The sequence below is a fragment of the Gorilla gorilla genome, chromosome 4 (assembly GCF_029281585.2).
Source record: "Gorilla gorilla gorilla isolate KB3781 chromosome 4, NHGRI_mGorGor1-v2.1_pri, whole genome shotgun sequence".
Lineage (NCBI taxonomy): Eukaryota > Metazoa > Chordata > Mammalia > Primates > Hominidae > Gorilla > Gorilla gorilla.
Window position 1 is genome coordinate 50,287,288 of NC_073228.2, and position 27,870 is coordinate 50,315,157.

Sequence of the window (27,870 nt, forward strand, 5' to 3'; positions counted from 1 at the left end):
CTCTCTTCCACTTGAAGGGCAGCAGAGAGGAGGATTAAGACAGTAGGAAGAGGGAAAACAGGCAGGCAACTGCCCTCCAAGACACTTATTTTGTACCAAAGACATGCATTATGGTATTACATTCTCACGGTAACTGCATCAGGTAAGAATTATCAGCTCCATTTTACAGATGAGGAAAGTGGGCTTGGAGAGGATATCACACGATTCGTGTCTAGAGCTGGGACTCTACCTGGTGGACTCCAAAGCTCTTTACATTCCACCATGCTGTGTCTCAGTAGGGAGAGTTCGCCAGGGTGTCTTGGGAAAACTGAGGCAGGAGGTAAGAGTGGTGCTTTCTAGAGTTGGGGTTTCAAGCCTTCCCATTGTCCATTCTCTACCAGCAAACTAGCCTCTTAACCCTTGCTATCTCACACTGGAGCTATTGGCCTGGGGGTGCTGCGAAATATGTCAACTCCAGTAGGCGGCACTGTGAACCAGACACCAGCCCAGCGTGGACGGCGCGCGGGAAAACCCGCGAGGTGGAGCCACAAGGAGCAGCCAGGGAACCACGTGTGGGGGCGTGGCCAGCCTGGAAGAGGGCGGGTCTGTTATTCAAGCCCCGCCCATCATTTCAGGCCTCCCCTCCCGGTGGGCTGCCCCGAATTCTCTCCCCGAGAGACACGCGTGGGCCGCTCCCCTCTGGGAGGAGGGCTGCCCAGAGGGGTGCGGGTGTCTCTAGCGGCCCCTCCCCGTGTGGGGCCACGTGGCGGGTGCGGGCCGAGCCCGAGGGGAAGAACCTGGCCCGTGGGGAGGTGGGGGGGGACCGAAACGGCGCTGAGCCGAGCCGAGAGCTACGGGGTTCGGAGCAGAGGCGGCGGCAGCGGCAGCGGCAGTAAGAGGGAGGGGAGGAGGCAGGAGGGCGCATGGGGCGCCCCGGCCCCTCCGACAGCGCGCCCCCTCCGGCCCGGCCGCGCTGAAAGCTCCCCAGCGCCGCGCCTTGAACCCACGCCCCGGGGCCATGCCGGTCATGAAGGGGTTGCTGGCCCCGCAAAACACCTTCCTGGACACCATCGCCACCCGTTTTGACGGAACGCGTGAGTGGGACGGAGGTCGGGGCTTGAGGTTCGAGCTGGGGGCCAAGTCTCCTCGGGGCCGTCTCGGGTCTCCTGGACATGGTGAGACCCGAGGCGAGCGGAGAGAACGGAGGTGCGGGTCTAGGAACTCCCAAAGCCGCGGTGCAGGAACAGGGCGGGGAGTGCCCTGCGAGGGGAGGAGGGGAAAGGGCCGAGAGCACGGGGGCCAAGGTTAGGGGGTGTGACTCGAGGCAGAAGAGGCTCTTTGTGCCGCAGAGCGGAGGAGGGGCCTTTGGAGCCGCCCACTCTCGGGCAGAGCTGTGCTGGGGGCGTGTATGGGGGTATCCGAGACACAGAAGTGGGGCAAAGTGGCCGGGCATTCTGGGATCTACTCACAGACTCCAGCTCCCACTACCTCCAGAAAAAAAGGAGAAAAGATCAGACTTCAGCAGGACCTAGTTTGGATTGAGGTCGCGCGCCCCCAAATCGTGGGGCGTCAGTGTGTAAGGTGGGTGAGGCAGGAGGAGGGGAGCGGTCTGTGCGACGGTGGGAACTCCCAGCTCGCCCAACGCAGCTTGGGTTTCAGGTTCAGCACCTTGGACAGCCACATCACTCCTTCCCCGCCTCTTCTCCCGCCATTCCCTCTTCCCACTCTGGAACCCAGAGATTCCCCGCCCTCACCTCCCCCAACCCCGCCATTCCCTCGGGAACCCTGGCCGGGATCTGGATGGTGGGGGAGCGGTACCCGAGGGCGGAAACTGAGCCGCGGGGCCCTACCCTCTTCCCCCCCACCTTGTTTCCATAGCGCCCATCACCGGGGCAACAGGCCCTGGGATGGAAGAAGGAGGCTGTGCCCAGAGCCCAGTGCCTCCCAGGCACCTTCAGTGTCCCCATCAGCCTCCCTGCCCCCAGACAGTCATCCCTCCTAGAGCACCAGGACTGGTTGTGTCACAGGCCCCATCTCTTAGCTGAGTCTCTGTCCCTGGATGGCCCACAGGAGTCCCCCTGGCCTCCCACCCACTGGAGCTGGAGGGAGACAGCTCGGGTTCTGCTGCTGGGGGTTGCTGGAGCTATACGCTCAATGCCCTCTCCCATTAGACTTTGAGCAGTGGGGCAGATCCCCTGAAAGCAGCTACAAGAATGCTAAAAAGTGGACCTTCTCTGGAAGGCAGGGAAGGAGGACAGCACTCATCACTGTCTGCCCCCACACTAAGGAGATCTGTGAGTTTGGATAATCTCTGCCTTTTGGTTTCCTATCAATAAATGGGTGTGGTGTCATCAGAATCTCTGCCCTGCTTACTCTGTAATAGGAAGAAAGCCAAGTGAATGTGGGGAAAAAATTTCACCTTCTCAGAGTAGCACTTACCATGTGCTAGGACTTGTTCTCCCCAAGTTAACTCATGTAACTCTCACAACGACCATGTGAGGAAGGCCTATTATGCCCTACTTTGCAAATAAGGAAAGCTCAGGCACAGAAGAGGTCATCAACTTGCCCAAGGTCACACAGTTAGTAAGCGGCAGTGGAGGGTTGCAGGAGCCCAGGCTCTTACTCACCATGCTATACTGCCTTCTACAGTGACAGCTCACCAGTTGGAAGGCAGGGGGATGGATGGCATGACCTCCTGGGGTCCTTCTCCAACTCCCCGTTAGACCCTGCTTAAGTCCTGTCTCAAGTCCTTGTCCCTTTGCTCCAACTTCTCCTATTCTCAATTCAGAATATCCCAAAGTGGGGTCAGGAGCAACATGGAAACCTGGGAAGCTTCTGGCTCTGTGACTTCTAACCCCAACTTAGAGGAAGTGCTGCCCACCTGGAAGCTAGCTCGCCTCCCAGCCTTGACCTGACCTTGACCTCTTCTTCCCACAGACAGCAACTTCCTGCTGGCCAACGCACAGGGCACACGGGGCTTTCCCATCGTCTACTGCTCCGACGGCTTCTGCGAGCTCACAGGCTACGGTCGCACCGAGGTCATGCAGAAGACCTGCAGCTGCCGTTTCCTCTACGGCCCAGAGACCAGTGAGCCAGCCCTGCAGCGTCTGCACAAAGCCCTGGAGGGCCACCAGGAGCACCGGGCTGAAATCTGCTTCTACCGCAAGGATGGTGAGGGGGCCCACCCCACCCTGCAGCTCTGCCTAGACCCCTAGCCTTATCCAGAGGGCACTGGGCACAGTAGGAGTCTGAGTGCTTGTCCCCACACTGCCACAAGCTGACTGTGACGGAGCATATCCCTGACCTCTCTGGTCCTGGGTTCCCCCATTTGAAAGATGAAGGAATCGGCTGACAGCATCTCTGAGGTTCCTTTTGGTTCTTGCTTTGCCAAGCTCTTAACTATGTCTAGGAGGATGAGAGGGATGAGGAGAAAGGCATGCCACGGGGCTGCCCATGCTCCTCCCTTCCCTCTCTCCATGCCTACAGGCTCAGCCTTTTGGTGCCTCCTGGACATGATGCCCATCAAGAATGAGATGGGGGAGGTCGTGCTGTTCCTCTTTTCCTTCAAGGATATCACTCAGAGTGGAAGCCCAGGACTTGGCCCCCAAGGAGGCCGCGGGGACAGTAATCACGGTAACAGCAAGTCCGGACGGGCAGTGTGAATGGTCAGAAGCCTTCGCCTAACCAGCCGCAAGGGATGTGCCCCAACGTATCTCTGCACCTTTCTTCCCAACAGAAAACTCCCTTGGTAGAAGGGGAGCCACCTGGAAATTTCGGTCTGCCAGAAGACGGAGCCGTACTGTCCTACACCGACTGACCGGCCACTTTGGCCGCCGGGGCCAGGGAGGCATGAAGGCCAATAATGTGAGTCCCACCCCCAACCCAACATCTCCCAAGTCCTCCAGCCTTGATTCTGAGGCACCCCTTCCACTGTCTCCCCGCTTCCCTGTCTGTCTGGTGTCCCTCCTTGGCTTGCTCCTCTGCCCACCCATTTCCCATATACTACTCTATATGGTATATGCTCCATCCTATATCCTCCCCCAACATCCTTCTATCCCTATCTCCCTCATTCCCTTAGGTGATTGACATTACTTTGCTCCGATGATGTCACGTTGCTCTAGCAGCAATGACCTCACCTGCCCGGGGGTGATAGGGTTATACCATGGGTGGTGAAATTGCAAGCTGCTATAGTTCTAGGGAGAAAGCCCTCATTGCAGGCCTGGCATCTAGACCTGTGTACCACCTCCTAGGATCCTGACCAAGCCAGGGGATTGAGTCCCCAACCCTCTGTTAGGGATACAGGGAATGCGGTGGGCTATGCCAGCCTCTGCTCCCTGCTGGGATATACCCAGCCCCCACTGGGCCCCCAGAACCCAAGAGGAACTTAAGGGAGAAGTTAGGTACCCCTCAAGCTAGGGCATGTGCCGATTTGTCATAGTCTTCTTCTCAAGTAGGATGAGTGTTGGGCCAGGCACAGTGGCTCATGCCTGTAATCCCAGCACTTTGGGAGGCCAAGGCAGGAGGATTGCTTGAGGCCAGGAGTTCTAGACCAGCCCGGGCAACATAGTGAGACCCCTTCTCTAAAAAAAAAAAAAAAAATTAAAAATTATCTGGAGGCCAGGCGCAGTGGCTGATGCCTGTAATCCCAGCACTTTGGGAGGCTGAGGCAGGCAGATCACCTGAGGTCCGGAGTTCAAGACCAGCCTGACCAACATGGAGAAACCCCATCTCTACTAAAAATACAAAGTTAGACGGGTATGGTGGCACATGCCTGTAATCCCAGCTACTTGGAAGTCTGAGGCAGAAGAATCACTTGAACCCGGGAGCCGGAGGTTGCGGTGAGCCGAGATTGCGCCATTGCACTCCAGCCTGGGCGACAAGAGTGAAACTCTCAAAAAAAAAAAAAAATTATCTGGCTATGGTGGTGCATGCCTGTGGTCCCAGCTACTCTGGAGCCTGACGCAGGAGGATAGCTTGAGCCCAGGAGTTTAAGTCTGCAGTGAGTTATGATGGTGCCACTGCACTCCAGCCTGGGCACAGAGTGAGACCTTGTCTCTAAACTTAAAAATGTAAAAATCAAGTTGGGTGAGTGTCAAGCCTTATAAATACCCTTGACAAGACATGATTGGTTCAAACAGGGGCCTGGGGCCGGGCACAGTGGCTCACACCTGTAATCCTAGCACTTTGGGAGGCTGAGGTGGGTGGACCACCTGAGGTCAGGAGTTCAAGACCAGCCTGGCCAACATGGCGAAACCCCGTCTCTACTAAAAATACAAAAATTAGTCAGGTGTGGTGGCATGTTCCCATAGTCCCAGCTGTTTGGGAGGCTGTGGCAGGAGAATCACTTGAACCCAGGAGGTGGAGGTTGCAGTGAGCCAAGATCACGCCCTTGCACTCCAGCCTGGGCAAAGAGCAAGACCCTATCTCAAAAAAAAAAAAAAAAAAAAAAAGGAGGAGGGCCTGGGAAATACTTGGCAGGAGAAGAAAATGTCAGGTGTCAGCCTCTGCGCCCCTCTCCTGGCCTTCTATCTCCTTTCATTCATGGTCGAAAGTGCCCTTGCAGTGCCCACCTGCTAACTTTCCCCATCCCCTGCCTTTCCCACCCCCCATCTTGGCTCCTCTTTCCCTCAAGTGTCCCCAACCGCCACCCCTCTCCCCTTAGAACGTGTTTGAGCCAAAGCCATCAGTGCCCGAGTACAAGGTGGCCTCCGTGGGGGGGTCTCGCTGCCTCCTCCTCCACTACAGCGTCCCCAAGGCCATCTGGGACGGCCTTATCCTCCTTGCCACCTTCTACGTTGCGGTCACCGTCCCCTACAATGTCTGTTTCTCGGGTGACGATGACACCCCCATCACTTCGCGACACACCCTTGTCAGCGACATCGCCGTGGAAATGCTCTTCATCCTAGGTGAGACCTTCTGCCTCACCCACCCTGGCGGGTCAGCTGGGGGGATCCACTTGGCCAATCCTCACCCACTCCTGGGGCCCACATGACCCAGGCATCCAGAGCCCCTTCCTTTCTGCATCTTTAAGTCCCAATGGCCCATGTTTCCTGCTCCCCACAGCCTTCAGCCTTGTGACCTATCCTCCCTAACGACCAGCCAGAAGCCCAATCTATCTCTCCATGCCTGCCTCCTCCAATCTCCAAAGCTTGTTCCCAGCTTTGTCAGTTTCTTGACCCCTTGGCCAAGGCCCCCCAATAATAGCCTCTTGCACCCCCAGATATCATCCTGAACTTCCGCACCACCTATGTGTCCCAGTCCGGCCAGGTAATCTCTGCTCCTCGTTCCATTGGCCTCCACTATCTGGCCACCTGGTTCTTCGTCGACCTTATTGCTGCTCTGCCCTTTGACCTGCTTTACATCTTCAACATCACCGTGGTGAGTGACCTCCATCCCGCCATCCAGTCCAACCTCCCAACTTCAGCACAGCATCTTCCAGGAAGGGACTGACCCCAAACCCAGATATGCCCCTTCCCATCAATCCATCTGCAGATATTTATCAGGCACCTGCTCTGGGCATAGCCCTGTGCTAGGTACTGGGAGGATCCCGAGGGTCTGTGATCCTGGGGAGCTCAGCTCACAATCTTTGAGGGAAGCTGAGACAAATGAAAAGCTAACTATGGCTACCAAGGCGGCATTGGTCTGATGCCAAATGAGTGGTACTTTTCACATTTTTATTTAACAAACAACTGATGAGCATTTAGCTGTCTGCAAAGCACTGTGTGGGGCATGGCCACTGTGGGGAAAGGGAACAAGGATTCAGCCTCTAAACAGCCAAACTGGTGAGGGGGCAGGAAAGCCACAGAGCACATCAGGGACAGAAGAGGTGAATGGGGGTGGAAGACGGGGCCCGGGTATGCTACAGAGGGGCTGGGCTGACCTTGGAGTTCCAGGCTGGAACATGAGTGTGTGTAAAAATGATCTGAAGTCTGGCCAGCACCTGGGAAGCAAAAGCGCCCTTGTTGGGCAGAGGCTGGAGGGGTCTGGGAAGGTTTCCTGAGGGAGGCAGAGATGGTATAGCTAGACCTTAAAGGGTGAGTAGGATTTAGCTGGCAGGAGATGAGGACAGCAAGCATTTGGGGGAGCATAGTAAACCTAGACAAGAAGGTAGAGGCTGTGGGGTGAATTCAGACGCAAAGAATGCCAGGACCTGAGTCCTCACAGATCCCTGGGGACACTCTGGAGGTGCCCTGAGTGGTCATCTGTGGCCCCAGCCAGCAGATAGTAGGTCTTCTCAAGTCCAGGGTGGGGCAGTGCTACCCCGTGTCCCCAGGCCCCCTTGGGTGTGGGGCGGGCAAGTGGGGAGCAGTTTCCTTGTGTGCTCTCTCCCTGCACTCAGCTATAGCAGGAAACCACCTACACGCAGCCGAATTTAACTAGCCGCCAACGGGCTGTGGGCCTCCTCTCCTGGCTGTGCACACGTGTGTGCGTGCTCCCACACACGTGCATGTGTGTACGTCTGCCTCGAGGCTCTGACCATTCTGAGCAGATCTCCCTACTCCTCCCCAGGGGTGCGCCGACCCCTCTATGCCCACCAGGCACCATCAGCTGGGGAGTGGGAGACTACAGAGAGCCCCCTGCCCCTCCTCTCAGGTCCCTTTGGGAGCACGTTACAGTTCCCTACGTTCTTTCACACTCATCATCACATGGGAGCCCCACGGGAACCCTTCAGGGCAGATGCTTATCCTTTTTCAGAGGTAGGTACAGAGGCTTGGAGAGGTTCAGTGACTTGCTGAAGGTCACATAGCTAGCAGGGGCAGGCAGGAGATTAGAACCAGGTCTCTCCACCCTGGGCAACAGGTGAAACCCCTTCTCTACTAAAACACAAAAAATTAGCCGGGTGTGCTGGCACATACCTGTAGTCCCAGCTACGCGGGAGGCTGAGGCACAAGAATTGCTTGAGTCCCAGAGGTGGAGGTTGCAGTGAGCCAAGATAGCTCCACTGCACTCCAGCTTGGCCGGGCGCAGTGGATCACCCTGTAATCCCAGCACTTTGGGAGGCCCAGGCGGGCGGATCACGAGGTCAGGAGATCAAGACCATCCCGGCTAACATGGTGAAACCCCATCTCTACTAAAAATACAAAAAAAAATTAGCCAGGCGTGGTGGCAGGTGCCTGTAGTCCCAGTTACTTGGGAGGCTGAGGCAGGAGAATGGTCTGAACCCGGGAGGCAGAGCTTTCAGTGAGCCGAGATTGCGCCACTGCACTCCAGCCTGTGCGACAGGGACTCTGTCTCAAAAAAAAAAAAAAAAAAAGAACCAGATCGCTAAACTTCCAGTCTAGTATTTTTTCCAACATACCACCCTGCTTCCCAGGTAACCAGGGCCGCTGAGTGGATGGTCTGGTGAGATGAGGAATACCACTGGGGGCCAGAGAGAGGTAGAGCAGAGACAGAAGATGAGCAGGCACTGGCAGAGCTGCAGACTTGAAGGAGCCAGGCCTGGATATTCTAGTCCAAGGAGAATGACAGGAGTATCCCCAAGAGAGTGGCCCAAGGGCAGCTGACTGAGGGAAGCCCTGAAGAACTCAAGCTTGCAGTCGAGGGCTCTGGGAGCTGGGGGCAGGCATTAAACCCTGGCGAGGGTCCATATGGAGGAATCAGAGCCACCTCCTTTCCAGTTCCTTCACCTAAAATTAGAGAAAAATTGCACGAGGTGGTCCAGGAGCAGTGTAGGGCCAGGGCTGTGGGGAATGTTCCTGGAGGCCCAGGAAGGGGCAATGACGGACTTTCATACCAAGTTCCCCAGGCACTGCCCCAGAGCCTCCAGTCCTAGCTGCCAGGCTGCTCCCACCCAGAAGATAAGCCCTGCCCATCTCCAAGATTGAAGGGCTAATCAATATTGATAACCAACCACAATGCAGATGGTACTTGGGGTAATATTAGTGAATATGGGACACTTACCAGGTACCATTATCTCCGTCAACCCCTAGCACAGCCCAGCCTCCCTCAGTCCCTGCTCTCCTGCCCCCTCAACTCTTCTGCTTGACTCTTCATCTGCAGCCAATCCACAAGAAGAAGTGTCCATAAACCTCCCCCAGCCCTCAAGTCCTTGCCTGTCCCCACTCCACTATGCTTCTCCATGTCTTGAAGGGGGGTCCCCATCACAATTGCTGCCGTCGCTACTGGGGCTCTGCAGAGACTGTTGCCTATCCCCTGACTCTGACCAGGGCCGGCTCCCCTACCATCTCCCAGTGCTTAGTGGCCGTAGAGTACAAGGTGGACTGTGGTGTCAGTTAGCCCAGATGCCCACCCTGAGTTCCAACTCTATCATGTCCTTGGTCTGTGACCTTGAACAAGTCATTAGCCTCCCTGAACCTCAGTTCATTCATCTGCAAATTAGGAATGATGATAATTGAACTAAAGGTATAAGTGTGTGTGTGTGTGTGTGTGTGTGTGTGTGTGTGTGTGTGTGTGTGTTGTTAAATAAGGATTACCAATGCTTAGCACAGTGCCTGGCTAAGCACATAGAACGTACTTACTAAGGCCGGGTGCAGTGGCTCACACTTGTAATCCCAGCACTTTGGGAGGCCGAGGCAGGTGGATCACGGGGTCAGGAGATCGAGACCATCCTGGCCAATGTAGTGAAACCCTGTCTCTACTACAAATACAAAAATTAGCTAGGGAGGGAGGCTGAGGCAGCCTTGAATCGCTTGAACCTGGGAGGCAGAGGTTGCAGTGAGCTGAGGTCTCGCCACTGCACTCCAGCCTGGCTACACAGCGAGACTCTACCTCAAAAAAAAAAAAAAAAAAGTAATTACAAAGTGTTAGCCACTGTTTGTTTTATTGTTATTATTCCCTTGCTGCTGCATTCCCTGGCCACTTTCTCAGGACAGCAAAGATGTCTTTCCTGTTGCAGCCTGCCCTGGCTCCAGGTTGTCTGGTGGGAAGGCCCTGGGAGGGGACTCTGAGGGCTCGGAGGAGGTGTGCCTGCTGACAGCCTCCCCCGCCACCTTCCTGCAGACCTCGCTGGTGCACCTACTGAAGACAGTGCGGCTGTTGCGGCTGCTGCGGCTGCTGCAGAAGCTGGAGCGGTACTCTCAGTGCAGTGCTGTGGTGCTCACGCTGCTCATGTCGGTCTTTGCGCTCCTTGCCCACTGGATGGCCTGCATCTGGTATGTCATCGGGCGCCGGGAGATGGAGGCCAATGACCCGCTGCTCTGGGACATTGGTGAGCCACCGACCCCAAACTTTCACAGACCACCTGTCCACCTGTCCCATCCCCAAGCTGATGCCTCCACCAGTACCCACACCCCTCATCCCACATTCCTCTATCCATCCAACAAACATGCGTTGAGCTCTTTCTGGATCAAGCATGGGAATATTGATTTACAGACAAGGGCTCTGTTTTGGGGGGCAGGTTGGGGGGAACTCACAGCCTAGTGGGGGAGCAAGACCAGTGATAGTGATCAAAGTACAATGCAGGAAACACTCTGAGGGTGGAGGGGTGTGTTTCAGGCAGAAGGAGCAGCACGTGAAAAGTCCCAGAAAGAGCTTAGCATCTCTGCCCCCATCAATCCCTTCTTCTCCAAGCTTCATGGCCATGAGCCAGGAGACAGCCCCAGGCCCTTGCAATCCCTCTGAAAGGCCTGTCAGATCCCGGGCATGGTCCCTGACACCTCCCTTTCCTTTACCCCACACCTAGCCCACCACATCAATACCACCTCTCCAATGTCCCGTGAATTTGACCTTTTCTCTCCATCCTCTCTGCCCCTTCCCAGTCCACTCCACCTCCCTTTCTCACCCAGGCCTGTGCAATAGCCTCCCTGCTGATTTCCCAATCCCCTTCTCATCCCCCCAACAACCACCATCCTCACCACAGCCAAATGGGTGTTCCAGGATTCAACGTTGACCCACTACACTCCTTCTGGGATTCCTTCAGTGGCTTCCCACTGCCCTCCAAATGAAGTCCACACTCACTGCACACCCTGGGCAGCCCTGTGCCCCTTCTCTCCCCACCTGCCTTCCCGTTCTCCCGTGCTCCCTGTGCTGCAGCCACACCAGCCTCTCCCCTGGACCCAGGACATACTGCTTTCTCACGCTGGGCCTGGAACATGTTCTTTTCCTCTCTGGAATCCTCCCTCTTTTGTCTTCCCTCTCCACCTAGATGGATTTTCTGTTCCCTGCCTCACTTGGAACAATGTTCCTTCGGTTCCATGTGTCTCAACCAAAATGTCCTGTCCTAAGGAGCATGCCTTCCAGGCACCATGTCCAGAACCCCCAACTGCCAATGGGTTGGCTTTCCCTAACCTGTTAGGATTCCTAACACACCCTATACAATACTTTCCTTCCAGGAGCTCACCTCCCACCTGTAATGATTTATGTCATGTCTCTTTCCCCTCCAGGCTATAGGTTCCACCAGGGCAGGGAGAGTGTTTGGCTGGGTCAATTCCCCAACACTTTGTATACAGCAGGTGCACAATAAACTATTAGAAAGTTTCAGGAGCCTTTGAACACTCAGCAATGTAGTGAGTTGGCGGCCTTGGAATGCAACTGTAACCAATGTACCATGGGGAGACACAGGCCCAGGCCACCCCCCACATTTCCTGTGCCAACCTGTGTATAAATACTTGCCGAAGGTCAAGCGTAGGTGGCTCAGGGAACCCTGGTTCTCCACCGCTGGCACAGCCAGGGCTCCCTGCATCCGTCCACCCTGCAGGCTGGTTGCATGAGCTGGGCAAGCGTCTGGAGGTGCCCTATGTCAATGGCTCGGTGGGTGGCCCATCGCGGCGCAGCGCCTACATCGCGGCACTGTACTTCACTCTAAGCAGCCTCACCAGTGTGGGCTTTGGCAACGTGTGTGCCAACACCGACGCCGAGAAGATCTTCTCCATCTGCACAATGCTCATAGGCGGTGAGGCCAGACCTGCCACGCCTCAGTGGGGCCCTGTGAAGCCCAGCATGCACGGGGAAACTGAGGCCCAGAGAGGGCAGGACATCTGCCCGAGGTGTCTACCCAAGTCCAGACAGTCACGCATTCATTCACGGACGTTTCCTGAGTGCCCACTATGTGCTGGCCCTGGGGATGCCACAAACAGGCGTGGACTTTTGCAAAGGGGATGGGAAACGCAGGTTCATGACCTAATGGTGGGGAGGCCTGAGAGGAGCATGGGGTGTTACCCATCTCTGGACCACTCCCTATTCCCCACCCTTAGTCTAGTGCCTGGCACCCAGTAGGCACACAGGAGCCCGCTGGCTCTTGGTCCAGGACAGGGTGGGTTTGGGAGCTGGGGAGGTGGCCAGAGGGGTGGCCGCCCCTGACAGGCCCGCTGCTGCTGCTGCAGCCCTGATGCACGCTGTGGTGTTCGGGAACGTGACAGCCATCATCCAGCGCATGTACTCGCGCCGCTCGCTCTACCACAGCCGCATGAAGGACCTCAAGGACTTCATCCGTGTGCACCGCCTGCCGCGGCCGCTCAAGCAGCGCATGCTCGAATACTTCCAGACCACGTGGGCCGTCAACAGCGGCATCGACGCCAACGAGGTAGCGTGCAGGGTCTCCCATCTTGCCCTTGCCCTCCGCGTGGCCCTGCAGTGGGGTGGGGAAGGGGTCGCTGCCCCTGTAGCTTAAAATGGAGGCAGGCGGAACTCGGCTGCTCACACCTGTAATCCCAGCACTTTGGGAGGCTGAGGCGGGCAGGTCACTTGAGGTCAGGAGTTGAAGACCAGCCTGGGCGACATGGTGAAACCCCGTCTCTGCTAAAAATATGAAAATTAGCCAGCTGTGGTGGTGCACGCCTGTAATCCCAGCTACTAGGGAGACTGAGGCACGAGAATCACTTGAACCAGGGAGGCAGAGGCTGCAGTGAGCCAAGATCATGCCACTGCACCCTAGCCTGGGTGACAGAGCTAGACTCTCTCAAAAAAATAAATAAATAAAATGGAGGCGCTGAGCGCGGTGGCTCACACCTGTAATCCCAGCACTTTGGGAGGCCGAGGTGGGCGGATCACAAGGTCAGGAGATCGAGACCATCCTGGCTAACACGGTGAAACCCCATCTCTACTAAAAATACAAAAAATTAGCCGGGCATGGCAGCGTGCACCTATAGTCCCAGCTACTCAGGAGGCCGATGCAGGAGAATGGCGTGAACCCGGGAGGCGGAGCTTGCAGTGAGCCAAAATTGTGCCACTGCACTCCAGCCTGGGCGGCAGAGCGAGACTCTGTCTCAAAAATAAAAATAAAAATAAAAAATAAATAAATAAAATAAAAGGGAGGCAAACAGGGCCCGGGGGGTGAGGTATTGTTCACAAGGGCACACATTCGCCCAAAATACAAATTCTTGTTTCTTTTCTTTTTTTCTTTTTTCAAGAAGGAGTCTTGCTCTGTCACCTACGCTGGAGTGCAGTGGTGTGCTCTCAGCTCACTGCAACCTCTGCCTCCCAGGTTCAAGGAATTCTTCTGCCTCAGCTTCCTGAGTATCTGGGATCACAGGCACCTGCCACCACGCTCAGCTGATTTTTGTATTCTTAGTAGAGACGGGGTTTCACCATGTTGGTCAGGCTTGTCTCGAACTTTTGACATCGTGATACACCTGCTTCAGCCTCCCAATTTGCTGGGATTACAGGCGTGCACCACCACAGCCGGCCAAATTCTTGTTTCTTTGCACTTGAATAAGGGAATGAAAGAGCTCAGGGCCCAGCTGATGCGACTCTCCCTTCTGCCAACATTTCCTGAGTGCCTGCTTTGGGCCAGCCTTGGTGCTGGGCACAGAGAGCTTAGAGATGATGACACTTAGCCCTGGCCCTCAGGGAGACCCAGAATGTTGAGGGAGGCAGAAAGATGAACAGAGTGCCACGCTGAATGGGGCTGTAAAGGAGGGATGTCGGTGCCTTCAGGTCCTCATTGTGCCTGGGTGGGGAGGAGTCAAGGAAGGTGGCAATGCCAGGTAGAAATGGCCTTAGGGACACATGCCAGAAGTGATGGCACAAAAGAGCAGAGTGAGCGCTTTAGGGAACTGAAAGCGGCTCAATAAGCCTGCAGGAATGGGCATGTGAGTGCTGTGGAGGGAGAAGGCAGGGTAGGAAGGCACGACATGGGCTGGGAGGCAACAGGCCCAGCTCAGGGATGGCCTAGAATTTAGATTTTATCCTGCTTAATGTTTAGACTGGGGAGTGGTGTGGGGATCTTGGAGGGAATGGGTTGGTGAGGTATCTCTGAGGATGGGATCTGTGGGACGTGGTAATCTCCTGCTGGTTGCAAGAGAGGAGCTCAGAGTGACAACCAGTTTTCTGGCTTAGGCCAAGGGTGGGGATGGAGGCATAACAGGGGGAAGATGGGCTTTGGGATGAAGGTGAGAGTCCCGGGTCAGACCAAGAGGAGGGTATAGTGCCTGGGGGAGGTCCAGAGAGAGGCTGCCCGGTAGGTAGATGGGAATCAGCTCTTGGCCGGGCGCGGTGGCTCATACCTTTAATCCCAGCACTTTGGGAGGCTGAGGCGGGCAGATCACCTGAGGTTGGGAGTTTGAGACCAGCCTGGCCAACATGGTGAAACCCCGTCTCTACTAAAAATACAAAATTAGCTGGGCGTGGTGGTGCGTGCTTGTAATCCCACCTACTCGGGAGGCTGAGGCAGGAGAATTACTTGAACCTGGGAGGCGGAGGTTGCAGTGAGCTGAGATCGTGCCACTGCACTCCAGCTTGGGTAACAGAGCGAGACTCTGCCTCAAAAAAAAAAGAAAAAAGAAATCAGGTCTGGACCCAGAGTTAGGGCTCAGGGCACTCAGGTAGTAGGGAAGCCATGGGGCCAGTTGCCATGATGCAGGGAGAGTGTGGAAAGTGAGAGTCCAGGGTGTTGGCTGAGGAAGAGGAGCCTGAGAGGAAATGAGGAAGTGAGCAGTGGGAGGAACCAGGAGGGAACCCTTCACAGGAGCCCAGGGGGACCAAGGGGAGAGTTCAACAAGCCAGGGTGGCCAAGGGGCTCCATATGAGGATGTGAACATGCAGTGTGGCCATAAGAGGTCATTGGTAGTGCCCATGGTCTAATAACAACTCTGCATTTTACAGACTGAGATACAGACTGGGATACTGAGGCCCAGCGAGCGGAAATGGGTTGCCCAAGGTCCACAGGGACTTAGGAGCCGAGCTGACTCCTGGTCTCCTGACTCCCAGTTGAAGGCTGACCCCCAAGTGATGGCTTCTGAATGATGGGGTTAAGTGACCAGCATGTAGCCACAGGCAGGGAACTGATGGGAGAAGACCTGGTCTCTGCCCCTGAAATTGGGTTTTGAGGTACATGCAGCAAGCAAAATTGAGTTTAGACACAGAGGTTGTACTGAAGGTCTGGAATGGGTGACTTCAAAGCAAGGGCAAGAGGAATTCTCTCTTTGAAGACAGCTCAGCACATTTGTAGACTCAAGTAGTAGCTGCAGGGAGATGGCCAGAATGACCTATGCCCCTTATGCAGTTACTGCGTGACTTCCCAGACGAGCTGAGAGCTGACATTGCTATGCACCTGAATCGGGAGATCCTGCAGCTGCCGTTGTTCGGGGCAGCGAGCAGGGGCTGCCTGCGGGCCCTATCGCTGCACATCAAGACCTCGTTCTGCGCTCCGGGCGAGTACCTGTTGCGCCGTGGGGATGCCCTGCAGGCACATTACTATGTCTGCTCCGGCTCGCTTGAGGTGCTCCGAGACAACATGGTGCTGGCCATCCTGGGTAAGGACACCGTCACCCCCTACTACCTACCCCGGAACCACCCCCCGCACCCCCCACTGAGGACTTGGGAATGGCCAGGATTCTAGGGAATGGGATACCCCTCGTGGATACCTACAGTTCCTGCTGAGGAGTACTCTCTCGGTCCCTCCGCCCTACGACCATCCCCTTTAGACAATTCCCCTCTAATTCTCCCCTAATCCCCTTGGGCATCCCTCAACCCATCAACCCTTCCCGGTGACTGTCCCCCAGCTCAATTGATCCTTTCCCATTGCTCCACTTCCCAACCCCATTGACCTTTCCCCAGTGACCCTAAACTCCATTCACCTTTACCCTGTAACTGACCTGACCCCTCCGGCCATTGTGATTTTTATCACCCAATTCCACTGATCGTTCCTCTGGCCCTACTCACTCCCACTGACTGTCTCCCAGCCTTACCAGTCATTCTGCACTGACCTTTTCCCAATTCCATTGGTTATTTCCACCAATCCCATTGACTGGCCCACCTTCAACCATCCTTCAAACACACTGACCACCCCTCAAATCCACTGAGCACCTCCAGCTGATATCCTTTCGTTCTCACTGCCCCAGCTGACTGTCCCCATCCCTTACCTACAGGGAAGGGGGACCTGATTGGAGCAGATATCCCTGAGCCGGGGCAGGAGCCTGGGTTGGGAGCAGACCCAAGCTTCGTGCTAAAGACCAGCGCTGATGTGAAAGCTCTGACCTACTGTGGCCTGCAGCAGCTGAGCAGCCGAGGGCTGGCTGAGGTCCTGAGGCTCTATCCTGAGTATGGGGCTGCCTTCCGGGCTGGCCTGCCCCGGGACCTCACCTTCAACCTGCGCCAGGGCTCTGACACCAGTGTATGTACACCCCTGATGACCGCCATCCTTCCAGAGTCCCTTCCTCCAAAGCAGACCTCCCCAGCCTGAGAGTCCCATGAACCTCCCTCCACCCTAAAAACATCATGCCTGAAGCCCAGGCACCCTCCTCCATTGCCCCTTACCTGCTTCATACCTTCCAACCCCGCTGACACTACACTGGCCATCACCCAGGCCCCTGGCCGTCTCTCATCGTCATCTACTCCCAACTCTACTGCCCCATCTCCTGCTGACCACCCCTCAGCCCCACCCCAGACTCCTGACTCCTTCAAAGGACCCTCCCTTTGTTTTTTGTTGTTTTTTTTTTTTTGTTTTTTTGTTTTGTTTTTTTTTTGAGACGAAGTCTTACTCTGTCGCCCAGGCTGGAGTGCAGTGGCGCGATCTTGGCTCACCACAACCTCTGCCTCCTGGGTTGGAACAATTCTCCTGCCTCAGCCTTCCGAGTAGCTGGGATTAGAGGTGTGTACCACCACACCCGGCTAATTTTTGTATTTTTAGTAGAGACAGCATTTCACCATGTTGGCCAGGCTGGTCTTGAACTCCTGACCTCAGGTGATCCACCCACCTCGGCCTCCCAAAGTGCTGGGATTACAGGCATGAGCCACAGTGCCCGGTCTTGTTTTCGTTTTTGTTTTTTTTGAGACAGTCTGGCTCTGTCACCCAGCCTGGAGTGTAGTGGCGCCATCTCAGCTCACTGCAACCTCCGCCTCCCAGGTTCAAGTGATTCTCCTGCCTCAGCCTCCCAAGTAGCTGGGATGACAGGCATGCATGCCATGCCTGGCTAATTTTTATATTTTTAGTAGAGATGGGGTTTCGCCATGTTGGCCAGGCTGGTCTCGAACTCCTGACCTCAGGTGATCCACCTGCCTCAGCCTCCCAAAGTGCTGGGATTACAGGCGTGAGCCACCATGCCCAGCCAGGCTCCTCCCTTTAGAAACAACCCCCTCATGTGCTCCTCTTTCAAGCCCCTCTCTGGACGGGGCATCATGCCCTGGGGGTTCCTCTTCTCTCACCAAATGTCTCCTGAGTCCACTTTGTTTTAGGCTCTGGGCCAGGCCTGTACATTACACCTTGGGCCTTGGTCTTTTGCTGCTTTTCAGTCTCACTTTGATATGCAGTGTTTGTTTGAGTTAGGGTTATAGTTTCTGACTCAGCTCCACAAAAGACTCCACATTCTCAACCCCATAACACTGTTGGGTGGGACAGGGAGGGTCTGCGCTATGGCCGCGGGAAGGCAGGAATCGGCTTGAACTCTCCTATGTCCCCACAGGGCCTCAGCCGCTTTTCCCGATCCCCTCGACTCTCCCAGGTAACACCCACTTCCTGGGTGGGGTTGAATTGCCCTGGGGAGAGGGTGAGATGGGTAGCAGCATCCCCCTTTCCAGGGATGGGGAGCTGCATCCGCCGGCGAAGGCTCTTACTTAATGAAGGGGTCTGTTGTTCACTGTCCTGCGACATCAGCTGCCCCCTCTGCCCGCAGCCCCGCTCAGAAAGCCTCGGCTCCTCCTCAGACAAGACGCTGCCATCCATCACAGAGGCCGAGAGTGGCGCGGAGCCTGGGGGTGGTCCCAGGCCCCGACGGCCCCTCCTGCTGCCCAACCTCAGCCCAGCACGGCCTCGGGGCTCCCTGGTCAGCCTTTTGGGCGAGGAGCTGCCCCCATTCTCAGCCCTTGTCTCCTCTCCTTCCTTGTCCCCATCCCTGTCCCCTGCCCTGGCTGGCCAGGGCCACAGTGCCTCCCCTCATGGCCCCCCCAGGTGCTCTGCTGCCTGGAAGCCCCCTCAGCTTCTCATTCCCCCACTGGGAACCTTTGGACCTCCGGACCTCAGTCCCCGGTGAGATGCCAGCCTCCCCTGCTTTCCCAAAACCCCACTGGCTTCCAGAACCTTCTCTGGGCTCTATCCCCGGCGTTCCAAACAGTGCTCCATTCCGTCTCTGCCCGTGTGCCCACCGCACCCTTCCAACCACAGCTTGCAACCCCAACCCACTTTGACTGCTGCTCTTGCTCCGCCCCCTGGCACTGCTGCCCCCAGTCCCCCTCTGTCTGCTCTGCTCTGGCCCTTACCCTCACCCCATGGTGCTGATGAGCACTGCCCTGTTCCCAGGATAGTGGATGGCATTGAGGACTCTGGCAGCACAGCTGAGGCCCCTTCATTCCGGTTCAGCAGGAGGCCTGAACTGCCAAGGCCCCGCTCCCATGCACCCCCTACAGGTAAGGGCCAACAGTGGACTTCAACCCCGTCATCCATCTGCCCATCCACCTGTCCATCCATCCCATATGTAGTAGGGGCCTACCATGTGCCAGGTGTCATCCTGGGAATACACAGATAAAACAGACCTGGCCCACGCTATTGGAGTGAGTCTAGCAGGGAGACACCTCTGTACACAGATAAACAATTCCAGATGCTAAATACCATGACAGACAAGAACAGGACTCTGTGGTAGAAGAGGAAGGTGCTCACTCGACTTCCTTGCAGAGGAGGGGATGCTTGGGTTGCTTCTTAAAGGGTGGGTGGGATCTTGAAGAGTGGAGCAAAACAGTTATTGAGCTGGGCATGGTGGCTCATGCCTGTAATCCCAGCACTTTGGGAGGCTGATGAGGGTGGATCACCTGAGGTCAGGAGTTCGAGACCAGCCTGGCCAATATGGCAAAACCCCATCTCTACTAAAAATACAAAAATTAGCCAGGCATGGTGGTGCACACCTGTAATCCCAGTTACTCGGAAGGCTGAGACAGGAGAATTGCTTGAACCTCGGAGACAGAGGTTGCAGTGAGCTGAGAGCACACCACTGCACTCCACCCTGGGCAACAGAGTGAGACCCCATCTCAAAAAAAAAAAAAAAATTGTTGAAAGGCATGAAAACCAGAGGGATGTTGTGTTCAGACACCAAAGAGAAGCTCCGTACCAAGATGGGGCAAGGGGCAGGATGAGGCTGGAGAGTTACACAGGGGCCTCAGAACCAGGCTAAGGAGTTCAGGTTTCCCATCTTACAGACCCTAGAGCTTTGTCTCCCCCTGCTCTCCGCCTGCCCAATGACAGGAGGATTCCAGCCCAAGTTATAGGCTCAGGTATTAATGCTCCACGAACTCACCTGCATCCCTTCACCCTGCAGGGACCGGGCCCAGCCCAGAACTGGCCAGTGAGGCTGAGGAGGTGAAGGAAAAGGTTTGCCGGCTGAACCAGGAGGTGGGTTGGGGCTGGCTCAGAGACGCGCCTGATATAACAGCATTTCAGACCCGACACGTGGCTCACTTGAGGTCAGGAGTTTGGGACCAGCCTGGCTAACATGATGAAACCCTATCTCTGCTAAAAAATACAAAAATTAGCCAGGCACCTATAGTCCCAGCTACTCTGGAGGCTGAGGCAGGAGAATCGCTTGAACCTGGGAGGCGGAGGTTGCAGTGAGACAAAATCGCGCCATTGCACTCCAGCCTGGGCGACAGGGCAAGACTCTGTCTCAGAAAAAAAAAAAAAAAAAAAAAAAAAAAAGAGATATTCACGCTAGCTAGATGACCTTGGGCAAGTCCCACAACCACTCTGAACTTAAACCTTGGGCAAGTCCCACAACCGCTCTGAACTTAAACTTCCTCATCTAAAATGGGGAAATAGTAATATGTGCTTCCCAGAGTTTTAAGGATGAAATGAGAGTGCATATGTGCCTGGTCCAATCCCTGGCATGTCGTAGGCACTCAGTACCAGTTGGTTTCCTTCCTCCCCGACTGGCTCAAGTTTCCCAGCCTGATAAGAGCATCTCTTCTCCCTCCACCACTGTAGGACTCTTTCCTGCCCAGGCCCCACCTCTTTCCCTTACCCCAGCCGTGGGTAATGAGTGCTAAGCAGATGCAGGGGCAGGGGACAGGGAGGCTGAGAGGCCTTCAGGCCTGGAGGACCTGGATCCAGATGTCTGAACTCTGTCCAGGAAGAACCTAGATTCTATATGCTGAGGCTCAGCCTCTGCCTCCTCCCCAAGGGATCTCAGAGTTGTCACCGCAGAGCAACCAGGCCCAGCCCCTGGGAGCCGGCCTTCCCTGTGTTCTGATAAACATCAGGCATCCCAGAGGGGCGGTGCCTGGGCTGTTTCAGGCCCTGGGGCCTGAGCGGGGCTGGCTCTTGTTCAGCAAGCTTGAGGGCAAGTCTGCTCAAGGCCTCAGGCATCCCTCAATTCTAGGCCAGTGGTTCCCAAACAAGTATCTGTCAGAACTACCTGATAGGCCGGGCGCGGTGGCTCACGCCTGTAATCCCAGCACTTTGGGAGGCTAAGGTGGGTGGATCACGAAGTCAGGAGATGGAGACCATCCTGGCTAACACGGTGAAACCCTGTCTCTACTAAAAATATGAAAAAAATTAGCCGGGCGTGGTGGCACACCCCTATAGTCTCGGCTACTTGGGAGGCTGACGCAGGAGAATCTCGTGAACCCGGGAGGCGGAGCTTGCAGTGAGCCGAGATCGCGCCATTGCACTCCAGCCTGGCAACAGAGTGAGACTCCATCTCAAAAACAAAAAAAAAAAAAAAAGAAAAAAGACACTACCTGACAACCTATTAAATGCAGATTTCTGGGCCTCTTAGGATTGGGAATGTCTGGGGCGGAGCCCAGAAATGTGTCTTTTCAAAAGTTTCTTAGTTGATTCTCTAGTCGCTGAAGTGTGAAAAGCACTGATAGAGACCCTTGAGCTTGTGCGATGGGATCAGCTGAGAATAATAAGGCTGTCACTTCACAGATGTGTGGCCTCTTTGAGCACATTTTTTAACATCTTGGGAAAGCTCGCGCACGCGTGTGTGTGTAGGGGAGGAATAGCAATATCTGCTGCCCAAAATCCTTTCTGGAAAGAGACTGGGGCATTTTCCATCTAGGCAAAAATAACCCTCATCCTGCCTTTTTCCCAGGGTGGCCATGAGCAGAAAGTGGCTGCGAAAGAGCTTTGTAAACTGGAGAGGGGGGTGCACCTTGTTATTACTGTGGCACCTGTGAAACAACTCGATGTGTTTTCAACAGATCTCTCGTCTCAATCAGGAGGTGTCTCAGCTTAGCCGGGAGCTGCGGCACATCATGGGCCTGCTGCAGGCCAGGCTGGGTCCCCCAGGCCACCCAGCAGGCTCCGCTTGGACCCCAGACCCTCCTTGTCCACAGCTGAGGCCACCATGCCTCTCTCCTTGTGCGTCCAGACCACCACCCAGCCTCCAGGATACTACGCTTGCTGAAGTTCACTGCCCAGCCAGTGTGGGGACCATGGAGACAGGGACTGCGCTCCTGGACTTGAGACCTTCCATATTGCCCCCCTACCCCTCAGAGCCTGACCCTCTGGGACCCTCTCCGGTGCCAGAGGCCTCACCCCCAACCCCAAGCCTCTTGAGGCACAGTTTCCAGTCCAGGTCAGACACGTTCCACTGACCCTGGCCCAGGGCCCAGGCCTGTCTGGGGTGGGTGCTGCCGCTCACCACTCAGGGAGGACCTGGGCCCCTTGGCTTCCCGCCTTGGGGTCAGCAGCCACCAGCTGGCCTGGTTGGCTCTGGATTTCTGGACTTTTTAATGAAGCGTGGTTACCTCTGACGCTATTCCCTTTTCCAAGCCTTCCCCAACCTCCCCCTCTGTGAGGGGAGCCACCTGAGGGCTGTGGAACCCAGCAGGCATGAGATGAACCGCAGTGCCCATTGGGCTGGGCAGATGAGATCCTACTTTCTCCCCAGGACCTGGAGGCAGGTAGAGATGGGGGAGCAGAGGGGATGGCAAGGGACCCAGCTCCAGCCTAGGACATGAAGGGAAGACCAGACAGGATCTTAGCGTCTATAGCAAGAGAGACAGGTTGTAGGATTTTGCCTGAAGATAGCTTAGTGATATTGTGAGGTCTTCTGTCTCAGCCCCTGGGTCTCTGCAGAAGACCTTAAGAGCAATGTTACCTAGAGAGGGGTAGGTTTGAGATGTTGCTTGGAATTTGAGCAACCCATGATTTCTTAGGCCGCCCACCATGAGCCCAGGCTGGAGAGGCTCACCTCATCCCACAGCCCACACAGGAAACAAACGGATGGCTCCAGATATGTACTCTTCGGCTCTCACAGCATTATTTTCAAAATATGAGTTAGTTCCAATATTAAAAATGAGACAGGGCCAGGTGCGGTGGCTCACGCCTGTAATCCTAGCACTTTGGGAGGCCAAGGCAGGCGGATCACCTGAGGTCAGGAGTTCGACACCAGCCTGACCAACATGCAGAAACCTCGTCTCTACTAAAAATACGAAATTAGCCGGGCATGGTGGCACATGCCTGTAATCGCAGCTACTCGGGAGGCTGAGGCAGGAGAATCACTTGAATCCGGGAGGCGGAGGTTGCAGTGAGCCAAGATCGCACCACTGCACTCCAGCCTGGGCGACAGAGTGAGACTCTGTCTCAAAAAAAAAAAAAAAAAAAGAGACAGGTTATATAGGAATACAGATATTCCAATTTCTCTACAAAATGTAGCACTGGGCACAGTGGTTCATGCCTGTAATCCCAGCCCTTTGGGAGGCCGAGGTGGGAGGATCGCTTGAGCCCATGAGTTTGAGATCCACCTGAGCAACATAGTGAGACCCTATCTCTATAAAAAAAAAAAATATATATATATATTTTTTTTTATAGACGGAGTCTCACTCTGTCACCCAGGCTGGAATGCAGTGGTGCAATCTCGGCTCACTGCAAGCTCCGCCTCCCGGGTTCATGCCATTCTCCTGCCTCAGCCTCCCAAGTAGCTGGGACTACAGGTGCCCGCCACCACACCCGGCTAATTTTTTTGTATCTTTAGTAGAGACGGGGTTTCACCATGTTAGCCAGGATGGTCTCGATCTCCTGACCTCATGATCCGCCTGCCTCGTCCTCCCAAAGTGCTGGGATTACAAGTGTCAGCCACCGCACCCAGCCTATAAAAATATTTTTTTTTTTTTTTTGAGATGGAGTCTCACTCTGTCGCCCAGGCTGGAGTGCAGTGGCGCAATCTCGGCTCACTGCAAACTCCGCCTCCCGGGTTCACGCCATTCTCCTGCCTCAGCCTCCCGAGTAGCTGGGACTACCGGCGCCTGCCACCACGCCCGGCTAATTTTTTTGTATCTTTAGTAGAGACGGGGTTTCACCATGTTAGCCAGGATGGTCTCGATCTCCTGACCTCATGATTCGCCTGCTTCGGCCTCCCAAAGTGCTGGGATTATTTTGAAAAATATTTTTCAAAATATTTTTCAAATTAGCCAGGTGTAGGCTGGGCATGGTGGCTCACGCCTGTAATCCCAGCACTTTGGGAGGCTGAGGCAGGTGGATTACCTGAGGTCTGGAGTTCGAGACCAGCCTGACCAACATGGAGAAACCCCATCTCTACTAAAAATACAAACATTAGCTGGGATGGTGGTGCATGCCTGTAATCCCAGCTTCTCAGGAGGCTGAGGCAGGAGAATCGCTTGAACCTGGGAGGTGGAGGTTGCAGTGAGCCGAGATCGTGCCATTGCTCTCAAGTCTGGGCAATAAGAGTGAAACTCCACCTCAAAAATAAATAAATAAATAAATAAAAATTAGCCAGGTGTAGTGGTGAGTGCCTGTGGTTCCAGTTACTCCAGAAGCTGAGGTGGAAGGATGACTTGAATCCAGGAGTTCAAGACCAGCCTGGGCAACATAGCAAGACACCTCCCCACCCCACCCCCACCCATCTCTATACAAATTAAAAAATTAGCCAGGTGTAGTGGTGTGTGCCTGTGGTCCCAGCTACTCTGGAAGCTGAGCTGGGAGGATCTCTTGAGCCCAGGAGGTTGAGGCTGCAGTGAGCAGTGATCACACCACTGCACTCCAGCCTGGGTGACAGAGTGAGACCCTGCTCAAAAAAACAAAACAAAACAAAACAAACCTCAGGACATCAGGCTACCGTGGGCCAACATTCCATCTGGCAATAATTGGCAATCAGCTGGGCTGGGTGGCCACTGTCATCTTTAGATGGGATCTGCTCTGCACTCTACTTTGCAGTCACCACGTTTCTTGATCATCTCCCGACACCCAGCTAGCTTCCCTTGTTTGAAATTTTTGTCTGGTCTCTGTGGGTATTTGAGTTCTCAAAACTTGAGTGTCCATCGGAACTACCTGAGATCCTATTAAAACGCAGATTCTGCCAGGCGCGGAGGCTCAAAAAAGTAAAAAAATAAAAAGCAGATTCCTGGGCCTCATCCAATTTGGAATGTCCGGGGTGGAGCCCAGGGGTTGAGTTTGCGACCCCTGCCTTACCTAACAGTGTGTTCCCAGGTCCCTGTGCCCAACAGGTGCGTTTTGGGCCCAGTAATGTCTGCTTCTACTCCTAGGCGTGGGTCTGTCAACATCTCTGTTTCTGTCTCTCTGCAGGCTGTCTCTCAAGGTGGTCTCTTCTGCTGCTAGCAACTCAAAAATCCCAACAGCACTCCCTATCCTTTCCCTGACCCCAGACCGCTGCCAAGCCTGTTCTCCCCCATTACAACATGGTCTCACTCAGGGCCTGGACTGCTCCAAAACTCGCCCAGGTCTCCAGCTCTCCTCTACCACCCAACACCCTGGGCTCACTTTTGGATAGGAAATAAACTCTTTATTTTTGTAGTTATTGGCTCTGGGTGTTTCTGGGGGTTACTCTGAGAGCCCCAGGGCTTTGGAGGAGCCAACACAGCAATCACTCCCCACCCTCACCTTCGTTGTACCCCAGGGCCCAGTTGCTATCTCTAGGAAGGGCAGAGGCACCAGCCAATCTACTTGGCACCACATTCACACCACCAGGGGCCCCAGGGATGAGGAAGAAACTTAATTAGTCACTATGGGCCTATTATACCCCCTTCTCTCCCCTGCACCCCAGTCACAGCCATATATGCACACAGTATGTGGGAAGGACAGAGTCCTGGCTTTGGCCCACCTCCAGCCTTGGAAAGGTGGGCCTAGGGGACTACCCATCCCTCCTGTATAAGGAACTGTTCCAGAGCTGGGTATGGCAAGGGGGCTGGGGGAAGAGCTTGTCACCAGCCAGAACCTGCTAGGAATCCCACTCTGCCCCATCCCCTCTGTCCTCCCAACAAGCCCTCTCTTCCCTCTTCCTTTTCACTTCTCATGAACACTGGCGCGGAAGTGGGGATTGTGTGTTATGGGCGTAAGAAAGAGAGACGCCCTGATGACCAGATGGAACTAGATGTGGGCACAGTTTTGTGGCAGGTTGTCCAAGACAGGTAAATTCTCCAGCTGAGGCTCCCAGGATATGCCTGGTGTTGGCGTTATAGGCACAATGGCCACAGCTGTCTCCGGTGAGCTTTGATTCCACACAGGTTTTCAGTAGTGTCCCTGGAGGATGAGATGCAAAAGAAGAGGAGGTACTGGTTTGTGTTGAGAGGTAAGGGTGGGAGGAATCAGGAGCGGGCCCAATCCATATTGAGAGGAGCCGAAGAAACAAATATTCCTGATCCATAGAGGGGGAGAGTGCAGAGTGGGGGTGGTTCTAGTCTTTATTTACGGATGGAGAGGGCCGAGGCAGAGGTTGTCCAGCTCTGTATTCCGCGTCAGAGAGAAGAGCTGACCCTGGCTAGGAGCAGGGGAAGGCAGAGGCAGAGATGGTCTTTGTGCCGGCCCCCGCACACACCAAGTAGGAGGTGGTGGCAGAAGCTCTCCCTTAGATCTCACCCAGCATCCCGCAGAGAACTCTTCCTGCAGCGCTTTCCTCACCTTCCCGATCACAGACGCCCCTGGCAATCGGGCGGAAAGTGCAGACAAGGGCTTCTCCAGATCAGCGAGTTCACAGGACTGAGGGCTCGCGTGCATATTCATTCGCACCACGTTTTTTCTTTCCCAATTCTGCACACACAATCCTCTGCCTTCTTCCAACGCTCCACCACCCGCCTTCCCTCGGGGCGTCCGGAACCGGCGGTGACGCGGATGGCAGGCTTAGCCTTAAAAAGTTCCCGGCCGTAGGCTGGGCGCGGTGGCTCAGGCCTGTAATCTCAGCACTTTGAGAGGCCGAAGAGGGCGGATCACCTGAGGTCAGGAGTTCGAGACCAGCCTGGCCAACATGGCGAAACCCCGTCTCTACTAAAAAATACAAAAATTAGTCGGGCGTGGTGGTGCGTGCCTATAATCCAGCTCCTCGGGAGGCTGAGGCAGGAGAATCGCTTGAACCCGGGAGGCAGAGGTTGCAGTGAGATCGCACCACTGCACTCCAGCCTGGGCGACAGAGTAAGACTCCGTCTCAAAAAAAAAAAAAAAAAAAGTTCCGGCCGGGCTCCGCCTCGCAGTCAGCCGGCTCCACCCTAAGCCCAAGTCCCAGGCAGCCACTGACTCCTCCCAGCGCTGCGAACTACAAGTCCCGCCATCCCTCGCGCGCTCCCTACCGCCACTCCTGCGTTCCTACCGGCGCCGCTGGGTAGGTCGGCCAAGAGTGCCTCCCATTGGTCTCTCCGCCCTGTCAATCACCTGGGAGTATTGAGGGGCGGGGCGGAGGTGGACATCCGGATCCGGAGCGGCTGAAAGGCGGAAGTGGAGGCCGGAGCCTGGGACACCGCCGGGGGGGAGAGAAGCGGATCCCGTCCGAGCCCCGGCCCCAAGTAACGCCGCCGCCCCGGAGCCGCCGTGAGTATGCTTGTCCCAGGACCTGGTGTCTCGCCTGCGTTGAAGCATCTCCAGGGCAGCCCTTCCTCCCGCCCAGCCCCAGTTTAGGGGGATACTGACCCCTCCCCCGACCCGTAGCCCCCTCTTGAGGGGCTCCCCAGGCGTCGGGCCATAGGAGGTGGGGAGCTTCTTTCCTTAGCTTACCTGCCTTTCGTGAGCCTTAAGGAAACCGCTATGACTGTCCTCTGGAGTGTCCATTCTAGTTGTGGGAAAGAGGTGCCCTAAGTTCCGCTCCCCCTGCTTCCAGAATCGGAGGATCTTTGCTAGGTGTGAAGGAACCTGTCCCTCTTCTCTTTTAGAAGTGACAGGGAGTGCTGTCTGTCGCCGTTTTCCTTCCTCCTGTCCCAAAAAACCAGTTGTCCCCTCTAGCCCTAGAGGAATATCTCGATTTCCTTTGGGGGAGGGGGTCGTCTGGGTGAGACCGTTCCACACGCACAGAAGTGTGTGTGCGCTCCCTCAACTCCTTACTTCCTCTCTCTCCTCAAGCCAGAGAACCAACCAGGACCTCAGCAGAGTTTAAAGTCTGGGTCACTTACTAGAAATGAGCTGTTTTCCTGCTTTGCCCTTCTGTCTCCCAGCCCTGTCCTCTAGTTATGTTGTTCTTTGAGTGTCTCTCTCTTCCTGCCTCTGAAGAATTTAGCTGAGGTTTGCTCAATCCTAGCTACAGATCACAGATCAGGGTGGATGTGCCCATTCATTATCTTCTTTCCCCTCCCCCCTTGCTCCAGGCTCAGCTCTGTCCTCACAGAGCA

At 55.3% G+C, this 27,870-nt stretch overlaps 2 protein-coding genes and 1 long non-coding RNA gene across 6 annotated transcripts in view; 2 read left to right on the forward strand and 1 right to left on the reverse strand.

Moving 5' to 3' along the window:
- The first annotated feature begins 614 nt into the window (after positions 1 to 614).
- Positions 615 to 25,075, forward strand: KCNH4 (potassium voltage-gated channel subfamily H member 4). 3 transcript variants are annotated; one of them, XR_008680122.2, is made up of 17 exons: positions 1,084 to 2,273; positions 2,917 to 3,150; positions 3,466 to 3,612; positions 3,716 to 3,843; positions 5,642 to 5,885; positions 6,200 to 6,357; positions 9,940 to 10,147; positions 11,636 to 11,830; positions 12,261 to 12,460; positions 15,380 to 15,629; positions 16,245 to 16,489; positions 17,778 to 17,816; positions 17,988 to 18,340; positions 18,611 to 18,717; positions 19,620 to 19,693; positions 21,502 to 22,206; positions 24,848 to 25,075. XR_008680122.2 is itself a non-coding variant. In XM_004041714.5 (16 exons), exons 1-16 carry the CDS (start codon positions 998 to 1,000, stop codon positions 21,895 to 21,897), a joined length of 3,054 nt encoding a protein of 1,017 aa, XP_004041762.1. In that variant the 5' UTR covers positions 615 to 997; the 3' UTR covers positions 21,898 to 25,075. The 3 variants fall into 3 exon arrangements, 2 of the variants coding, with proteins under 2 accessions (XP_004041762.1, XP_055244086.1); XM_004041714.5 differs by lacking the exon at positions 1,084 to 2,273 and adding an exon at positions 615 to 1,073 and having other exon boundaries at positions 21,502 to 25,075; XM_055388111.2 differs by having other exon boundaries at positions 21,502 to 25,075.
- On the reverse strand, positions 25,047 to 27,870 carry LOC109026926 (uncharacterized). Its single transcript, XR_008680124.2, has 4 exons — positions 27,655 to 27,870; positions 27,263 to 27,317; positions 26,862 to 26,973; positions 25,047 to 26,199 (listed from the first exon to the last, which is right to left on the reverse strand). It is a non-coding gene; the product is annotated as an uncharacterized lncRNA (long non-coding RNA).
- The window catches only part of RAB5C (RAB5C, member RAS oncogene family), a 30,006-nt gene continuing 29,065 nt past the window's right edge, over positions 26,930 to 27,870 (forward strand). The window contains exon 1 of one of the 2 annotated variants that reach the window (XM_055388112.2): positions 26,930 to 27,079. The gene's annotated coding sequence lies outside the window, so the exon portion shown is untranslated. The remainder of the gene's footprint in view (positions 27,080 to 27,870) is intronic. The other variant, XM_004041704.5, reaches the window with a different exon arrangement.

Bases quoted from the DNA above. Each gene is read 5' to 3' on its own strand.
- KCNH4 (XM_055388111.2), top strand. From the start codon at position 2,039: ATGGCCCACAGGAGTCCCCCTGGCCTCCCACCCACTGGAGCTGGAGGG. The intron at 12,461-15,379 runs GTAGCGTGCAGG...CCCCTTATGCAG, and splicing joins GCGGCATCGACGCCAACGAG to TTACTGCGTGACTTCCCAGA. The intron at 18,718-19,619 runs GTAAGGGCCAAC...TTCACCCTGCAG, and splicing joins CTCCCATGCACCCCCTACAG to GGACCGGGCCCAGCCCAGAA.